We start from the raw sequence: 18,954 nt of genomic DNA on the forward strand, positions 1-18,954 counted from the left end.
GCCTAGGCTGAGGGGGCTCTGCCCCCTGCGGGCGCTGTGAGGGCTGGGGGCGGCGGGGTCGCGCCGGGAACGGGCGGGCGCGGGCTGCGGCCCCTCAGCTCCCCTCAGCGCGGGGCTGGGGCCGTTCTGCGTTCGGCAGAGCCCTGCCCGGCCCTTCCTGCTTCCAATGGGTTCCCCTCGTCCGCGTCGTACGGCGGAGCTGGGCTGGGAGCAGTGGGCTCCCCCCCTCCCCGCGGACCCCTTTTCTCCGGTCCTCGCCCCCCGGCAGGTCGCCGTGTCGGGAGGAAGCTGCCGGCCACGAAGAGGAGCCCGGCGGGGTGGGAGCGCTGCCCGCCCGCTCCTGCAGGAGGGAGCACGCAGCACCGGGCAGCTCCGAGCCTGCGCCTGGCGGAACGGGCCTAGCGCTTCGCTGCCTGCATGTCGAGGTGTACGGAAAGGTTTGTGCTTAGCGTGTTACCCCGAAAGCCCGGGGACATGCTGCAGGGAGGCTGCCTCCGCACAGAGGTCCCGGTGCACAGAGGGGCCCTCGTTGGGTTCGCTGCCAGAAGATGACTGTGCAAAGCTGCATGCAGACAGGCAAAACGAGGAGAAACAGAGCAAGTAATGGGGTCAAAATTGTCATTATTGTAAATGCTTGGAAGATGCTTCAGCTTTTTTTGAAGCTTCCATTTTACAGTATGATATAGGCCACCCTGAGCTGGAGGATCGCTGCTGGGGCTGGACCAGGAGGCTCCCTGCAGAGAAAGGTCCAGGTGCCAGAGGAAATTATGGTAGTGATTCAGAAGATGGCATTTCTGCCGCCTCACTGGTGCATTATCTGTCCTTTAAGGCACTGACAGGGCAGGAGTTCTAGGCCTTTCCTGCACTGCATAATTTTATGTGAAAAATATTTCAAGTTTCAGTATTTGTATTTTAGGGTCCGTGATACTGACAGACTCAGTAAAATGCTAGAACATTTCTTACTAAAAGTCTGTGTGTGACAGGTGTCATGCAGGTTTGCAATTATCCTATTTACAGTTACTTTAAATTCTTTAGTAATAGAAAGGATAATTTTGGTACCCAAATGTTGTTCTAAGCTCAAACTTAGAGGTGGGATTCAGTTGCTTTATCTGTGTTTTATGCCTCTTTGGTGTAAAACTAGTTCTAAATTGATGATAATATGGGCAGCTAAAGAGTGGTTATATCAGTCCTAGTGTTGGTCCATTGCAAGAGAAATGAGAAGATTTATATCTTCTGCCTCCATGCAAGGTGTTCTGAAGTTTAATGATTCATACTAATAAGTGCATTAACATCGCTTTGCACAGGGGATTTCCTTTTTAAAGAAAACAGTTCTGCCTGCTCAAGGCAGTTCAACGAAAACTTGAAATAAATACTCAGGTAACCACACTTTATATCACCTAGTGTTTAATTCCATTTTGTTATTCATGTGGTGTTTGTTTCTACAGATGCCATATGTGCATATAGATGTAGAACTGCGTCTGCGTGCCTTTAGCAAGAGCTTCGTTCTGATGCAGAGGATTCCTTCAAGTCGCATGAACATTATAAATTGTTCTGGGACATACTGCTTCCTATTTATAGACCTGCTATTCTGACACTCCAGTAAAAGCAACTGTAGTCATTCTTTATGCTTAAATTATTAAGAAAATTTGTGATCTTTGTAATCCAGCATTTTCCATGAGTACCGACAGCTGGATTCACAAGGAGATGTCAAGTAAAATTACATAAGCTGTGTTAGATGAGGGACCAGAAACCAGGTCCTTCAGGTTAGGTTTCTCTTTCTCTACTTAGCCCAGGGAATCTTAATTTATATTCAGAAAAATTAAATGACTTCCTCAAGAGAGAAGGAGCAAGCACAGAGCTGGCACTCAGTCCATCAGAGAGGGAAGTGTCAATCTCAGTGCTTTTGAGGCAAGGAGGGAGGGTTTAGACCCATGTCTTCCACCTCCTGGGTGTTACAGCGTGTGCTCACACGTGGTGGGAAGCCTCCTGGCGTCATCTCTTTTCTGAATGAAAACTGCAGTCACTCCATTTCATGCACAGCCCCATTCTGTAGCTGTCAGGCTGGCACTGTGTGAGCCTGCTGTATCAAGCCACTTGGGAGATGTGAGCAGGGAAAGCAAAGCTGGAAGTGACACGTCTCATTTTTAAAACAACACATTCATGTTTGTATTGCTGGGACGAAGGGAGAGCTTGGCAGCAGAAAGCAGTGGTCGCTCCCTCTGGTGTCACACCGCTGTGGTTTTGCAGCATGAGCCTCAGTCTGTAGTTAACTGAGGATGCTGACCGAGCTGTGAAGGTTTTGCATTTCTATGGGATAATTTCAAATATGATTTTGAAATATTATTGACATGGTATTAGAGTAGAAAGAGCTAGGGATATGCTGGTATATAAAAGAACAGAAAGTTGCAGTTAAGCGCTGGGGGGAGCACTTTTTGATAGTGGGGAACCTGAAAATAACAAATCTGGAATTGTGTTTCTAGCTAGAATGGCAGAAACAGCGTGTATAAACCAGAGCTGTTGCCTGGATGGAAATTTACCTACGTGGTAATGTTAGCACTCAGATCCAGGTGCCTATCCAGCCTCTCTGAAAGGTTTCTTAGATAACTGCATGTTATTGACATGATGTTTTGAGAAGCCTGTACATGTTTCAAAATATACTGAGCTGGTTAAATGAAGTGGTTGCTAGTGTATTTGAAGAAAATCACTGCTGTCTTGGATGTAACATGTTTGCTTTGGTCTCTTGCAACCCTGTATTGCCAGCTGGTGCTGGATTCTGCCTCATTTTCTTACTCTTCCTCTGTACGAATTCCAGCAAAAAGCGAGCTGGCATCTGGGAGTAGAAGACATAGATCTCATTTCTTTGCCTGAGATCTCATTTCTTCTCTTTGGTGTTAAAACTTCCTTGGTCAGTTTGTGAGAGGTCTGAGTTTTTATGCCTGTCTTGACCAGTACTGGCTGATCGATGGTCTCAAATGATGTGGACTGATTACATTGTCATGGAGGCATCCCAAATAATTCAGAAATCCTTGTATTTGATTTCAGCAGGAAAAATTACTGTTGCTCTTAGCTGAGGGACCGTTTTCTATTTGATGGCCTGAACCAGGCATGGCAGTGACTCCAGCACTGGGACTGACCGTGACTCACTGTTACAGAGCGCCCGCTCCTCCGTTAATATTAGCATCTTATTTTCTCTGGAGCTCGTTGAGTTATGAAGTAAGACCTGTTGTTCTGGTGATTGTAAGGGGTCCAGGAGAGGGCAAGAAGTGTGTCTTGGGGCTGTCACTTAGAAACAGTCTGAAGAGTGTCTGTGCTCAGCTGGGCGACAGGGCTACAATGTGTCATTTAGAGGAAATCAAGACCAGCAAGTTCTCAGGTTGACTGGTCCCGAGCACAGGATTTACACAACCCTTTTTCTTCTCCCATCTCTTCAGCTGCTCTTCACTATCTGCTTTCAAGGAAGTTTTCTGAGCGTGGAGGGTAGTGAGCTGCACAGCACCGTCCTTAGTGACGGTGACAAGTGCTGTGGCTATTTCAGAGCTCACGTGTGCTGACTGACCCGCCAGTGCCCTGTGGATGTGCTGGCTGGCAAACCAGCTGCTACCGGGGTGTAACAGTCACGCAGTGTATAAAAGATGCAGTTTATGCAAGTACAAAAGGCCTGTCCTTCCATCTGCAGAGCACTGATTGAGTGCTTGCTTTCTGATGTAACTGCTGGTTTTCATAAAACTGCAGGAACTTAATTAGCTTTGAGATACTTGCTTGTCTTTTAAATTTGGTGCCAGTTGGTCAAGATTGTGGAGTATTAGGACCTTGTCATGCAAACACGTACGCTCCTTAAAAAAAACAGACTAAACAGATTACCGCTGAAAAAAACACAAGTTAACATGAACAAATACTCTAGGCTACATGTGGTACGTGGCACAGATGTAGTGACTCATATGACATATCTGTTTTCTTTCAGATTGTGCAAAGAAATAAGCCAAGAAAAAGCTTTTTGTATCCTAGCATGGCAAATGAAGAAGATGATCCAATTATACAAGAGGTAAAAGTGTGGCAGCAGTGATCGTACGTGAGGCTTTTCTTGTTTTTTTGTTCTAGTTCCTGTTGTTCTTACATTGCTGAAAAAAGTCATCAACATCAGTGGTTGTCTGATAACCAGTGACTTGCTCTGTAGAAGGGAATATGTTACATGGGCCAAGAACATGGCTCGTGCTATCTGTTGGACCAAAATAATGGTATCTGTGTTGGCAGGCTCAGTGGGTAGATGTGCTCACCTTTTTTACCCTTTGTAATCTTTCCACATCAGAAGAAGAACACAGGTGGGGAACTTGCTGGGACCACTATGTATTTTTATTGGCCCCATAGTTCTCTGGTAGCTGAGTCCAAAAAAAAAAAAAAATTGAATGATTTTGATGAATTAATATCTGTTATATATGAAACTAAAATGTTTTCATGCCCTCTGCTAAAAGAAGCACTTGTGCTCTGATTCGAGACTTCTTTAAAGGACTGTTACCAAACAGCAGCCACAGTGTCCTGCTTACTTTGTGTATGAATTAACACACCACAGGTACAAGCAAGGGCAAGCTCATAAAAAGGTCATAAGCCCTGAGGAGTGGGAATTGACAGAAGTGTTGCCAAAGGTACCAAAAATGGAAGCTTCCATATGTGATACTCATGAAACATCTGTGAATTTTATGTATCAGAGGCAAAATGCTAGTATTACATCAGATTTGGCTTGTGGGTGTGTCTTGTCTAGCTTGAAAGGTTTTATGACAAAATTCTAGCAAGGAAGTTAACTTTCAGACATGCTGCCGGAGGGAGCATCCTCTTCTTTCTCAGTCAAAGATTTTCCTGTTTCATATCAGATGTTTGCCAAGTTTCCTTAGAAAGAAAAAATGCAGCTAGAGCCACTGTCTCCTGCCTCATCATAGTTGTTTTTGGTTTTTTGTGTTTTTTTTTTTCATTTAAAAGACTGCTGAATTTTGTGTCAAAATTGGTAAGGAGGAGACCTTTGTCAAGAGGGTCATGAATGCACTTTATATTACAGTTCATAACAAAAAACCTAAACTTGACAGCATTTGAGCTGTACGGATTGCACTTGTATCTGAAGTTCCATCTGTCATAGCTGTTACCTGATGAAGGTTGCTTCTCTTGCTTTTCAGATTGATGTGTTCCTGGCCAGAAGTCTACTGGAGAAGCTGTATCTTTTTCAGGTATTCCAGCTAACTTTTATGTAGTGAAAATTTGTTTAAAATGAATTGAACGAGCAATAACTTCACTTATTGGTTCAGCCTGCCGGGATCTTGGGTATAGGCAGACCTTTGTGGGTCTCAGTCAGTTGAAACATTTCGTATTAAATTTTTTTGTAAGAGAAGATTTATCGTTTGTGGCACAGACTTCTCGTTAAATCATACCCTTTAACCACCCTGAGGGAGTTCTAGTAGATTACATTGTTTTATTGCAGTTTGGATAGATCTGCAGTGTCTTGGCCATCCTCTGCCATCACTGATTTCTGACAGCTTTACTGATTTCGTTAGGACTGGCCCTGTTTAAGGCAGTGTCACCAGTATTCATAAACTGGTGTGAGCCCCCTTATGTAGAGATAGAACAGGTGATGAAAGGTGGAGATATGTTAGGAATTTGGAAGTCTATTTTGTGTTTACTGAATTTCTTTAGTCAGCTTATCTTTGTTATTCCCTTTTCCCATCTGCTAAATGGGAAGTCTGTTGAGGCTGATGGATGCAGTGTTCGTTGTAAGCTGGTGATGCTCACTGGCAAAGCACTGCCTGCTGCCCAGCTCCTCTGCACAGCATGTGCCACGTGCTGACACAGGCTGTGTAGCCTTGCCTCTTGGAGACCCACAGTTGCTCCATTTCAGGTGTGAGCATTGCCTCATGAGGGGTTCGTGTGGGTGTTCTGGAGAAATGGCAGCTCTGAGCATGCTGCAGCTGTGGCTGGGAGATTTCATCTGGGTACCACACTGTCATCTCAGCAGTCCCACACAGTTCAGGAAAGAGGACCATGTGGCTAAACCTGGCTACATGTTGACTGTGTTCTATAGACTAACACTGCCAGTAAAAATCCACAAATGTTTTATTTTTAGGTAAATAAATATCCAGAGAATATCGAGGGATGCTTTTTTAATGGCTTCTATAATTTCCTTTTTTTTTCTGGACAAACGTGTGGTACTGTGTTCCCATTTCATAGTGTGTAGTGATGGGGGTCAGGTGGGGTGGAAAGGTGGCTGGAGTAACGAGAGTAGAGGACTGAGGGGAAGGCAACAGGCTTTCTAGACCATGCTCCCAAATTTGCTGATGACTCACAGGATCGGATTTCTTGATGTTTCATAACCATGGTGGCTCTATATGTGAGAGGCTCTGTATGTGGGAAGGCAGACAAGATTGAATTATTTTCTGTGAAGTTCTTTGATCTTTAAATGAAGGATTCTTACGAAATTAATGTGTTTTTCAGTATCCAATTCGTCCAGCTTCTATGACATATGACGATGTTACGCATTTATCAGCGAAGATAAAACCAAAGCAACAAAAGGTTGGTTATCATTTGAGTCCAGTCCAATATAAGTTGCTTTATACTGTCCAGAATGTACACATTGTGCTATTAAGCTGTTACGATTGTGCAACTTGTGGGACCAGACCTCTGTGCTTGGAGGTATGAGAGTGCCTTTGATGGTATGTGTACAGTAGAGTTTAGGAAAAAAAAAAAAACAAAACAGGTTTATAAAGAGAGGAGTTAACGTCATGATGAAAAAAACATGTTTGATTATAAAATAGAACCATTCAGGGAAACGTAGTTACAAATGCTAACTGAGTCTGTATGAGCTTGATATACATGTAAAAGGCCTTCTTGATATTTAGAAAAGGGTTGAAGTTTGGAAGCAAGCTTTGTCTTTCAGTGTTACTGTGAGTCTTGATTCCTCTCTTGCCTGCCTATGAATCATCAGAAGTCCTTTTTAAAGTCAGTGGGGTTGTACTGGTAATGAAAGTAGAACTAAAGCCAGAATTATTGTACTTGCCTACAAAAATGTGTTCTGAACCTGTGGCTATGATTTAAAAATGCCGTGTCATGTAAAAATGCAGAAATATGTTTGATACCGGGATGATGGCTAAAGTGAGTGTGTGTGTGAACTTTGGAGTTAGGGTGCATGTTGTGTTGAGGAAGTCTATTAAAATTAGCAAACATTTGCACTGTAAGCACTATGTAGACTCATAAATCTTTCATCTCAGCCAGGGACTTGTAACTATAGTTCAGTTTACAAGTAACATAAAGGGGGGAAAAAAAGTGAAGTAACAGCTGTAATACATGAATTTATAAGAGCTTTGGCACACCCTGAGAGAAAATAATCGTATAATTTCAGTATAAGAAGAGAAGTGCTATACAGGAAAACACTTATTTTTGAACATTTGTCTGAACTTTAAAGTTTAAGGGTGGAAATAGTTCTGCTTGTAAATAAAAGTTGGGAGGTCATTTCTGTACTTGGACCAGTGTAAATTAAGAATAGCTATGAAGTCAGCACGCAGTGCTGCAGTCTTAAACTGAGCAGAATCGAGCCCATTGTCTCTGAAGAGGACATAGTTAATTCATACCAACTGGTATGAAACTGGAAAGTTTAGGAGGCTATGAATGGATCCTCACTGACGGGGATGCTGGAAAAATATTTGTGTATTTGATTTCTACTGGGAAGTAAACTAGACTGATAATGCAGTAGAAGATAAACTAGAAAAGTGAGAGTATTTGTCAGGGCTGCCTAAGAACTCTCATTTCTCTGCTTCCATTTATTTACATGGGAGATGATGTATCTCTAGCCTGTTGCTAAAGTGTTCCCACTCTATGAAAGTTTTTATTTTCATATATGTATGTATATATGTATGCTCAACTTTATGTATGAGATTTGCCTCGTGGATTTTGAATGGTGCTGCTTACATATTTAAATTTGCTGTAAACCAATGGAAATGTTCTAAAGCATTGGACTGAAGTTTACTGTGGCAGAACCCCAAATGAATCAATCAATTATCTGTTTGTCCTTTCGTATTATTTAGGTTGAGCTTGAAATGGCCATTGACACTTTGAATCCGAACTACTGTCGCAGCAAAGGAGAACAGATTGCCCTCAATGTAGATGGCACGTGTACAGATGAAACGAATACTTATTCCTCGTAGGTGTCCTCTTTGCCCTCATTTCCTTCTTGTGGTGGGTATAGATATATGCATGTCCACCAGGGCTTCGGGGAAAAGTGAAAACAAGCAGATGTACAATCTCAGGGAGAGCTTTGAACACTAAGTTATAAAGCAAGAATTCTCTGAAGTAACCTGTTTTTTGGTGTGCTTCAGTCGTTGATGTTGGAAAACACCTTCAGGATTGCCAAGTCTGACCATCAGCCTGACCTATCGAGTTCCAAGCTTGACTTTTACTTCTGATGCAGGCCAGGAGGCCATTGGCCTCCTTGGCCACCTGGGCATGCTGCTGCCTCATGTTCATCAGGTTGTTGACCCACACCCCCAGGTCCTTCTCTGCTGAGCAGCTTTGCAGCCACCCCTCTCCAAGCCTGGCCCACTGCATGGGGTTGCTGGGTTGTCGTGACCCAGGTGCTGGACCTGGCACTGGCACTTGTTGAATGTCACATGGTTGGACTCAGTGCATTGATCCTACCTAGGCTGCACAGCCTTCCTACCCCAGAGCAGATCAATAGTTCTGCCTCACTTGGTGTCATCTGCAGGCTTATTAAGGGTGCACTCAATCCCCTCGTCCAGACCATTGATTAAAATGTTAAACAAAACTGGCCCCAATATGTGCTGCATTTGTTGATAGGCTGCTTTGGGAATCAGTGATTTCAGGCCTTTAACATCTGAATGCCTCCTTGCCTGTACAATATAATCTTACAGTATTCATCTGTTTGCAGGAAGCTGATGGACAAGCAAACTTTCTGCTCTTCGCAAGCTGCAAGTAATGTTTCCCGCTATGCAGCTGCTGTTTATAGAAAAGGTGACTTCATTTTGCTAACCTCTCGCATCAGTGAAACATTCATTCCTGGGTTAAAATAAGACCTGTTTTTTTCTGTGTTTTCAGTAGCATAGGCTCATGTTTAACTGGTGCTTCTTTGAATAAAAGAAAAGTGTACCTTATCAATGTCCTCAGAGTCCTTGAGGAGGTCCAGCAAGGCTGTAAATAATATAGCAGAACACTGTAGGTTTGTAAATGCCTCCAAGATCTTAACAGTTCCTGAAGGCTGAAATACACATTTGTAGTTTAAATTTATTTTTCTTATTTATATTATTATCTCCATCTGATTGTGGCTGTTTTATTTTCCTGTTTAATGCTTTCTGCCCTTCCCTTGTTTCCTAATGCCATTGTAGAGTTTTGATATGAGGATCATCTGAGGTGAAAATAGGTAGGTTGTCTTCAGTGATTTCTATTTCACTACTAGTCTTCTAAAGGATAGGTCAGATCTGAGCCAGAATGAGACTCTGTAAGATCTGGTTCCAACACAAAAAGGAAAGTGACAGAAATAGGTCTTGATTTTTCATACTCCTTTGAAATTCTGAGCACTGGATGAATTTTTCACATCACCCCCTTTGTAGTGTATTAAACACTTAATGTTTGATGGAAGCTCTAGCATTATAGAGGTGGTGAGATAATGAAAGTGCTGTCCTTGTGCGCTGGAAAACAATAATTTTAACTTATGTCAATTCTCTTTTTCAGGTGAACTTCACCTGACTCCACTACATGGAATTCTTCAGCTGAGGCCAAGTTTCACCTACTTGGACAAAGCTGATGCAAAACACCGAGAAAGAGAAGCTGCTAATGAAGGTAAATGCTACATGAATTGTGTTTCCTTTTGAAAGGTAGAATACAAGTCCTCTCTATAATTTTATTCATAAGAGTCATTGTATTCCGAAGGTGTATTTAAAATAACAGCATAGTGATCACAAAGCCATTTCTTTGCTGGATTGTTTTCCTGATAGTATTTTCAGTGTAGCTGCATCAGCACTTTTGTGGGCATGGTGGAGCAGGTTGGCAGAGGCATAGCAGGCAGTGGGTAGTTTCAAAGGGCAGCAGTATGATGTGTCACCCCTGCCAGTGAAAAGTAGCACTGCAAAACTCATGGAAGCTGTTTGTCCTATCGTAGGAGTGGTGTGGTGCTATTATACACTACATAGTTTAGAAAGCTGTAGCTGCTAGTTCTGCCTTCTGCCAGAGTTGTCCTCCAAACAGTTACAAATTGGCTTTGGTTGTTTTATTGCAGTGGTGTTTTTATCCTGCTGTGTTTTCTTGGCAGGTGGTGATTCGTCTCAGGATGAAGCTGAAGATGATGTTAAGCAAATTACTGTATGTCCAAATTTCCTTTTTGTAATAGCTCAGGGAACAGTTCACAAGAAAGCATGCTAATTCATACCCAGATAAAAGGGCACAAAGCCTCAGCTGTTCTGGTGACCGTGGGCTTGGGTGGGGAAGCAAGATGGACTTTAAGCTGTTGCACAAGCATAAAGATGGCACTGACAGCAAGGGGTGATTCATTTGAGCTAGGGCCCCTAGCTTTTGTTATTTATGTGCCAAATAGATAACACAGGTCTTTTGTTTCAAGGGATTTGGGGCTATATGTAACGATATCCAAATCTTCTAGGTACGATTCTCCCGCCCTGAAACCGAACAAGCTCGTCAACGACGTGTTCAGTCCTATGAATTCCTGCAGAAGAGACAAGCAGAAGAGCATTGGGTTCATCTACATTATTATGGCTTGAAGGTAGGTGTGTGCTGGCTGCTGAGGAGACTTGGTGGGCCTGAAAGCTCAGCCAAGTTAAATCTGGGTCCATAGGATCAGGGAATCAAGAAAAGATGAGAAAGTTTGGTCTGTAGGCTTGAACTTCCCCTGAAATGCTCTGTACCTCCTCTGCTGGATAATGTTTTGGGGTCTCCATACTGAAGAAGGTTTAAAATTGAGAGTTGGACAGACATAGAGGGGTGGGGGTTGGGGCCTAAATCCAAGAATTATTTGGGTTATGACTTATGAACCAGACTTTGTAAAAACAGCCAGGGAACCTAGTGTGCCAAGTGACATAAATCCCATTGTCTGACCTGACATGCATGTCTGTCAGGAGATTTTGAGGTCACATCACCTGAAATGTTTCCACATCATGGGAGCATCATTCAAAACGGTTGACAACAGAGCATCAGTTAGTGAGATGGAACGCTTGAATGGTGCAGTAATGACAGGGTGACCATCTTCTGGCTTTTTGCGTTTTCAGAATGTGGCAGTGACTCCTGTTTTTCTCCATATCTCCAGGATAGCCGTTCTGAACATGAGCGCCAGTATTTATTCAGTCAAGCTCATGGTCTCGCCGAGAATACAGAATTAATTAAATCTCCCAGGTAAAGATCTGATGTTTTTCTACAAAAGTTACAGTAATTTGTTTGGGTTATGTTCAGGGTAGTAAGCAGGCATATTCTTCAAAAATCTTTAGTATTAATTGGCTATCCATTCCAGAAGTTGAATTGTTTAAAAAACATAGAAGCAAACTAACCTTCAACTTAGGTTGCTTTCTGTGTTTCCATGTACCCTGAGATTAAAACAAGTTGTTTTCACTTGGGATTGTAGCCTTGTACGTGTTATCATCACCTGGCATTATTGTGACTGCAAGTACTGTAAAGAAAGAGCAAAACAAGAACTCCTTCTGATTAAAGTAAATGAAAACCCTGAAGCCAACAGCTCCCACTGTTAGCAACTCTTATAAAACTTACTTTTGCAATTTATAAGAGACACCTGAAACTACTTGAAACTTGTTCACTGTTGTTTCTTACTGACTGCAGGTATGTAGGAATCTTCCCGTGGTGCAGTCAGTAAAAATACTTCTGTGTAAACTGATACAACCACGGCCGAAGTAACAGGAAAGTTGCAGACTGCTTCTCTGTTTAATAGTGTCGGTGTGTTTTTCTTAACATTTAACATCTCAGTGGAGCAGTGCTAGATGTTTTGAGAAATCTTTTGGATTTTATTCATTCTGCGTGGATACTGGTGATTACATGGGTAGAAATGACTTCGGTTGTTGCTGATCTGACTTCCTACACAGCTTCACATGACCCCGCTCACTGCTGTCAGAGCACCTGTGTTTAATGTATTTACTCTTGCAGTTCCTCTGTTTAGATGAGGAGTACAGAAGAGCTAGGATTCTAATTCCCATTTACTGCAATATAATTGTACTTAAACTCGGAAGGTCAAGACAAACATTTTAAGGATGTGTTTTCTTTTCTTTCAGTGAATATTTAATGATGCTGATGCCTCCAAGTGTAGAGGAAGAGAAGTAAGTGTTTGTTCAGTGTTCAACATTGATATTGTCTGAATGCTTTTTTGTAAGCTACAACTCTGCTTGTTTATTTACAGTGACAAACCAGTGGCTCCAAGCAATGTGCTTTCTATGGCCCAGCTGAGAACTTTACCCCTTGCTGATCAGATTAAGATCCTGATGAAGAATGGTTTGTCACTTTTGTAACCATTTTGCACTTTACTTGGTGACTTCTAATTGCCTCAGATAAAATACCTTACCTGATGGTTCCCTGCCAGGCAGAGTGTCTGGCTTTCTGATTCTGTGAAGCATTTGAAAGCTGAATAGTTGCTTGAGAAGACTGACCGTGTTTTTTGGGGAACAGAAGAGCAGTAACAGCAGAACTGGTAGCTGCTCTGTCTCTTAGAATATTTTTCAATTTGATGATAGCTTTCAGGGTACGTTTATTTCTGCAGTTACCTCCTGGAACATGGAGTCTGAGTATGATTTGCAAGAGGAAGGTTAATGCAACAAGCTGCACTTTGGCGTTTTCTTTCCTTAGTTGCCAGTAATACACATTTCTTGATTGTCCTCTAAGGGTTTTATTCTGTCTCTTCAGAGTTACCATCTGATGAGAGCAAATCCTGAGGACATTGGCTTAGGAGCTTCGTGTCTTTTCAGGTGTCTCCATTTCCAAATATTGTCAAAGACATAGATGTTGGATTTTTTCTGGAGGGGGGGGTGGGGAGGGGTGGTTGTTATTCATGCATTAGTTTGGGACCGATTAAGCTAATGAACTTTGTTGCAACATGAACAGATATTTTTGGAACATTTGCTGACTACAATGAAGGGGGTGTTCTAGAATTTAGTTTTTGATATTTTTCATAAGATACAGCTGTGACCTAGAATTTCAGCATAAGCATAAATCATAATATCCTAGAATTATAAATCTGTCTGCATTGTGTGTATTGAGGAAGCCCTTAATCTGATGTGTGATTTGCCTTTCAGTGAAGGTCATGCCATTTGCAAATCTGATGAGTTTGCTAGGCTCTGGGACTGACTCTACGGCAGTTCTCCGCTGTATACAGCAGGTGGCAATGCTGGTCCAGGGAAACTGGGTGGTGAAGAGGTATGGCTTGTCTTTGTTACTGGGATGTGTCTTTGTGCTGTAAGGAGAGAAACAGAACAATGGATTTTATATAGGCATCTTCACTGTGTCCCAAAGTAGCCATGTTCTAAACTTACAGTGCTATAAAATCTTGATTTATTATGTTGTGCTTTGTTCTGTGGTTAGATATTAAAAATTCAATGGCTGATGCTAGATAACAGTACTGCAGTCCCTACCCCATAAAATAATGGGTGAGACCTGATGTAATCTGTATTCGGATTTGAGTTATGTCAGGTTTTCGGTGTTGTCTTTGCTCATATTCTTTTGTGAGAAGACAGTCCTGAATCTTTCCAGAGATTAATGTCAAATATAAACATAGAAAACTAAAACAATTTCAACTATAATATTTCTTAGCTGAATTCAGTCAGAGATCTTTGTGCAGTCACCTTGCTGTTCATCAGTGGGTGCTGATCTTGTCAGCTGAAAGCACTACCTGCCTTCCAGAGGGTAGTTTTACCTGTGGTAAAATGGCATTACCTGCCATAAGTCATGTGGGGTGCTGTCTGTACTGCCTGACACAGATACTGGATCATCCTCCTGTTTATTAGGTTAATGCATCCCACTGGGAGTTGAAGTCTGAAGAGCAGTGTGATTTATTTTTTTTTTTTTTTTTTAACCTGGGTGGAGCACTGCATGCAGAGAATTACAGGCTGTGGAATAGCTCTCTGTGCTGAGTGGCACCAGTTACCAGTCCCAGTCTGTTAGCAGGGTGTCTCAGCTATTGTGATATGGGCCTGCATTAGCAGTATGAAGGGTTTCAGTCCCTGCTGTCCCTCCAGCCATTCCAGAAGGAAGCTGGGTGCAAATTAAGACAAGGTTTTAGCACTCTGATTGTTTTCGTTTTGTAGCTGATTCTTTGCTATTTGTCTGAGGAGCCTGCATGTATCTCTAGTAGATGTAGCCTGTTTGAGATGGTTACACACACAGCAGCACCCACGCACACCCCAGAGCTTTGAGTGGAAAGGCAGCCCATTTCTGTAGCCTGAGTAGGATCAGGATCATGAACCTAGGATGCCTTGAGGCTTTAGAGACCATGGAAATGAATGTCATCCAGTTGGTTTTACAAGCAGATAAGGACACAAGGGTGGTGTTCGTCCTGGGGCTGGTTGGTTTGAGCATGAGATCTCATAGCACTGTTCTCTTTAATCCTTGATTATGGGGAAGGAAATTTAAAACAAAGCAAAAAAAAAAAAAAAAAACACTTCATTCTCACAGATCAGCATTTTGGCTAAATGCTTCGTTTATGTCTGCATACCAGGTTAGCCTAAGCATTTCTTAGGCTCACGTTGGTCTTGTTTACACCAATCCAAGGGAGGATAGGCTTTGCAAGAACAAAGCAGAGCTTGTACCTGTGTTGCACGCATCTGCTAGTCACAAGGCTGGGCTTTGCTGGTGTAAGCCCTTTTTGTACTAATGTAATTGCAGTGGGGTAATTACGCCAATATTAATTCCTTTAATGAAAACGATGCTTTGAATAAAGGTGTAATTTAACTGCAGAACAGGGAGCGCATGTTTGTTATGTTAATATTCACCAATGCCATTTTTTGGACTACCCAGTAACTAATTTATCTTCTTTTTTAATTAACAGTGATGTCCTCTACCCAAAAGATACTTCTAGTCCGCATAGTGGAGTCCCTGCAGAAGTGCTTTGTAGAGGGAGAGACTTTGTTGTAAGTACAAAAGAGCTTGTTGTTTCTAAAGGAGGACACAGGTGAGGTTTGCCTGAGAGCTATGGCATTGCAAAACTTGGCTGTTCTACTGCAACAAGATGTTTCTTCCACAGAAATTATTTGTACTTTAATCCTTATGGTGGTGTTACAAGTCTGCCATGGGAGAGTTGGTGTGGATTGACATTGTGGCTGTCTGGTAGGTTCAGATTGCTAGTCACTAACAGTATGTGATATGCATCACTTTCTAATAAATGTTATAGAGCCACTGTCACCCAAGCCCCACGTTGTGGGGCTTACAGAGAAGCCAGGACTGGATAATGAAGGGCTTGTTTCCCCTGATACATTTCCGTGGGCTCCGGACCATGAGGTCTCAGGAGGGCAGTGTGGGTAAGCCTTATGCTCCCTGAGCAGGCACTGTTGGCCTTTAAAAGGGACTTTATTCCCTGGAGTTGCTAATCAGTGAAAGGACTTTGTTCCCAGGCACCTTCTATGAGCAGTGACTGCACATGGAAGTTGAAATGAATACAGGTCTTGTAAACACGTAACCACAGCAAAGAGGAACAACCTCTGCATTGTGTTAATTCTTTCCGCAGTTAGTGAAAAGAAAGTTCCTAAGTGGTTCCGAAGTTCATAGTCAGTTTATGGCTTCCACCCCATCAAAAAAAAAGCTGAGTGCACCGCTCTCATTTTTTTCAGGTAGACCTGACTGTTCCCTTTGTTTGCAAAGTTTGTTTGTAAGATTTAACTGATAGGGGCACGCTGTGCAGGAGACCTTAAGGATATTACAGTTCTAGTGTAAGATAAAACTGATGGTGATTGAAACTGACTTCTCATTGTGTCTTGATGTCTGCCCAGGACACTGCCATATGGAGACCTGGAATCAGGTGTGACCCAGTGACATTACTTTTTAGGGCACAGCAGATTAGGTGACACGTCATGCGTAAAGTTCTAGGGACCAGCGATCATTATTATTCTTGGTTAAGTAAGTGGTAGCGTTTGGCAATTAAAATGTAAAGGTAAATTGTTTTCATTTAAAATGTCAAATATACCTGGTGTGAGAAATTGATCTGTGTTGATCTTAAAAGGCAAGTAATTTTCTGAATAGCTCTGCAACAGGCAAAAGATTAAGATGTTGGAAAATAACATCAATTTTTCTGGCTTTCAGACAAAATGAAATGTTTTATTCATAAGGCTCAGGAATACTATGTAATGTTACCTGTGGAGAAAACAGGTCTTCCAGCTTAAAAAGTGAACTTTATCTTCCTGTACATATTTGTGTAGAGTAATTTATAAGATTAAAAAATATTTTACTCTTATTTTAAATATTTTAAAAGGCTAGTAGTTACTTTAGTGTTAAACTGTTCCGGACTACACTTTGAGGGAGAGAAGGTAATTTGTGTCTCTCCTGAAAGCTTTTGTGTTTTTTTTTTGTCTCAGCTTCTCACATAATTTCAGAGAACATGAGAACAGTTGAGGGTAAGGTGTCTCATGAGGACTGGCTGCCTCAGAGTTGTGTACAGGGGGAGATGACAGATCTGTTTCCTTTGGACAGCAGCTTCTTGTGCTTCAAAACAGAAGTGCCCTGTGCCCTAAAGTGACTGGTGATTTTGTGTGTTTGTGGGCAGAGAGAAGCTGAATCAGAGAGAAGGATCCATGTGTGACGTGGAAGGGCAGGGAGAAGCTGGCAGTAATGAGATTTTGAATCCTTCACAACATTATTAATACGCACATACTAAGGTTGTAGTCTATTTAAATGGAGACAGGAAGAAATCAAAGGTCATTTTCAGGCAGTGGCAGTTCTGCCCGAATCCTCAAGTATCCTGCTAGCCTGCTCTCAGTGTGTTAGACCTTGGGAGCTGCTCAGCAGAGCAGCTGGCTTTTCCCTTAACCAGAGACACACATGTGAGTGAAAGGCCATCTTGGCACGCCTGTGACTGTGGTGTGCATTGAAGAAGGCAGCAGACACTTTTGAGGAGTTTGTGTGCCGTAGCCTTTGACAGGCACTGCATCCACAGTAGTAGATGAAGGGTTTCTTTAGGTTGATGAGTACTTGTGCTAAAGCTGAGTCTGAGGTGTGGATTCTGGAGACCCAGCATCACTGCAGTAGATTTTTTTTAGAAGTGAAGTGAAGTCTGAGTTCAAAAGATTCTTCACAGCTTTTGTAGTCAAAGATTCACCAAGGCAAACCATGGACTCTCAAAGCTTTTAATATTGTTTTCATGGCCATTTGAGGAAGGAATAAGGTCATAAAGTGTTTTCCCACTACCTGTATTGAGCATTGCCTGCTTCCGTTTTTCTGGTAACATTATTCAACAGTGTTGTTACTATGACTTCAGTAAGGAAACTCCTAAATATAGCTACTAGGGCTTCTCCTTTGTTTCCTCTTAGATGTGGAAGTTCACCCAGGGCCGCTGGGTTGTGCGAAAGGAAGTGGCAGCAGTTACAAAAGTGAGTGACTTTTTCTTTCTAAATCAGAGATGGGTGGTAAGTGTTGGGCATTCTCTGCAAGTGCTGCTGCAAGACTTTTCTTTTGGATTTGCTGTGCCTGCATTACTGCTGACTTGCAGTGTTGCTACCCAAGGCATGGCTTCACTTTGGAATAGGTACAGATACTCTTTATAGAAACATTTCAAGCAGCTCCCACGGTTAACACAGTTCCACAGGATGCAACTGTCTTGCTAGAACAACTCGGGCCCCTGAATATTCTGCTAAAACTGGTACATGAATGAGAAACATAATGAAAAGAGGGGGGAAAAAAAGCATTTCCTTAAAGTACAATTAAATGACAAAACATGCGGCAGTTTATGCACAGACAGGCTACTTTTGGAATGTTAGATCCAGTGCTTCTTAAAAGCTATGCATGTATAGATGCAGCATGTCTGACCTGGAGCTCTAAAATAAGATTAGAATTGTAGAATATGCTTCTCTTCACAATGATGAATCTTTTCATCTCACTTGGGAAACTCCCTTTTCTTTACAAAACATGCCATGAGCTATTTGACTCTCAGATGATTAATCACCACTGCTCTCTGAAGTGCAGTGCCTTTAACGTTGTGTGAAAGTGCTGGTGCTGCAGAGGATAACTATCTCCCACTTACCTGGGCGTGTGTTTGTGAAGGTGCCCCACGTACACAGAGTCAGTCCAACTCCACCTGTCTCATGGAGCAATGCTCAGTGTTGCACGGCTGCAGATGTCCAATGTAAACTTACTTCCATCTTTTTTTTTTTCTTTTTCTTATAGCTTTGCCCAGAAGATGTGAAAGACTTCCTAGAGCATATGTCTGTGGCAAGAATAAACAAAGGTTGGGAGTTCATGCTCCCTTATGATGAAGACTTTGTTAAGAAGCATCCAGATATAGTTCAGAGGCAACATATGCTGTGGATGGGCATTCAGGCCAAGTAAATTACTTGCTTTATTTTGGGGAATAAGCTAGAAATAGAGAACTCTCTAGCACAAAGTTTCTGTTGACATTGATAAATAATGAGATCTCTATTGCCTCTGAGATATACCCCTCACAGTCACCAGGGGTGGGGAGGGAAAGACATCCCCACATCATTCAAGTCATTCCTGTTGGCTCCCTGAAGATCAGCTTTTCAGAAATGAAGTGTTCTGGCTAATGGCTAGAGCCGATGTGGCTGCATGCAAGCATAACAACAGAAACTCTATTGGTGTATTTTTCTTTGTTTTTCAGATTAGAAAAAGTCTATAATCTCTTAAAGGAACACTTGACACCAAAGAAACAAGAGACACAATCAGGTAAATCGATTTGTGTTTGGATTGTCTTGAAGCAAGGGCATATCTCTGTATTTCTGGGTGGGGTGGTTTGGAGTGTCTGTTTTT

General features: G+C 42.2%; 1 protein-coding gene across 1 annotated transcript in view; it reads left to right on the plus strand.

Moving 5' to 3' along the window:
- POLR3E (RNA polymerase III subunit E) overlaps positions 1-18,954 on the plus strand; it is a 29,024-nt gene that overhangs the window by 187 nt on the left and 9,883 nt on the right. The window contains exons 2-17 of the mRNA XM_082772278.1: positions 3,962-4,042; positions 5,163-5,213; positions 6,472-6,549; positions 8,058-8,173; positions 8,918-9,000; positions 9,718-9,825; positions 10,295-10,344; positions 10,640-10,759; positions 11,300-11,385; positions 12,270-12,314; positions 12,395-12,486; positions 13,284-13,404; positions 15,032-15,113; positions 17,502-17,561; positions 18,355-18,512; positions 18,806-18,870. Of these exons, the coding sequence (XP_082628404.1) occupies positions 4,007-4,042; positions 5,163-5,213; positions 6,472-6,549; positions 8,058-8,173; positions 8,918-9,000; positions 9,718-9,825; positions 10,295-10,344; positions 10,640-10,759; positions 11,300-11,385; positions 12,270-12,314; positions 12,395-12,486; positions 13,284-13,404; positions 15,032-15,113; positions 17,502-17,561; positions 18,355-18,512; positions 18,806-18,870 (1,351 nt within the window). The 5' untranslated portion in view covers positions 3,962-4,006. The remainder of the gene's footprint in view (positions 1-3,961; positions 4,043-5,162; positions 5,214-6,471; positions 6,550-8,057; positions 8,174-8,917; positions 9,001-9,717; positions 9,826-10,294; positions 10,345-10,639; positions 10,760-11,299; positions 11,386-12,269; positions 12,315-12,394; positions 12,487-13,283; positions 13,405-15,031; positions 15,114-17,501; positions 17,562-18,354; positions 18,513-18,805; positions 18,871-18,954) is intronic.

The sequence above is a fragment of the Aythya marila genome, assembly GCF_965140915.1.
Source record: "Aythya marila genome assembly, chromosome: 15".
Taxonomy (NCBI): domain Eukaryota; kingdom Metazoa; phylum Chordata; class Aves; order Anseriformes; family Anatidae; genus Aythya; species Aythya marila.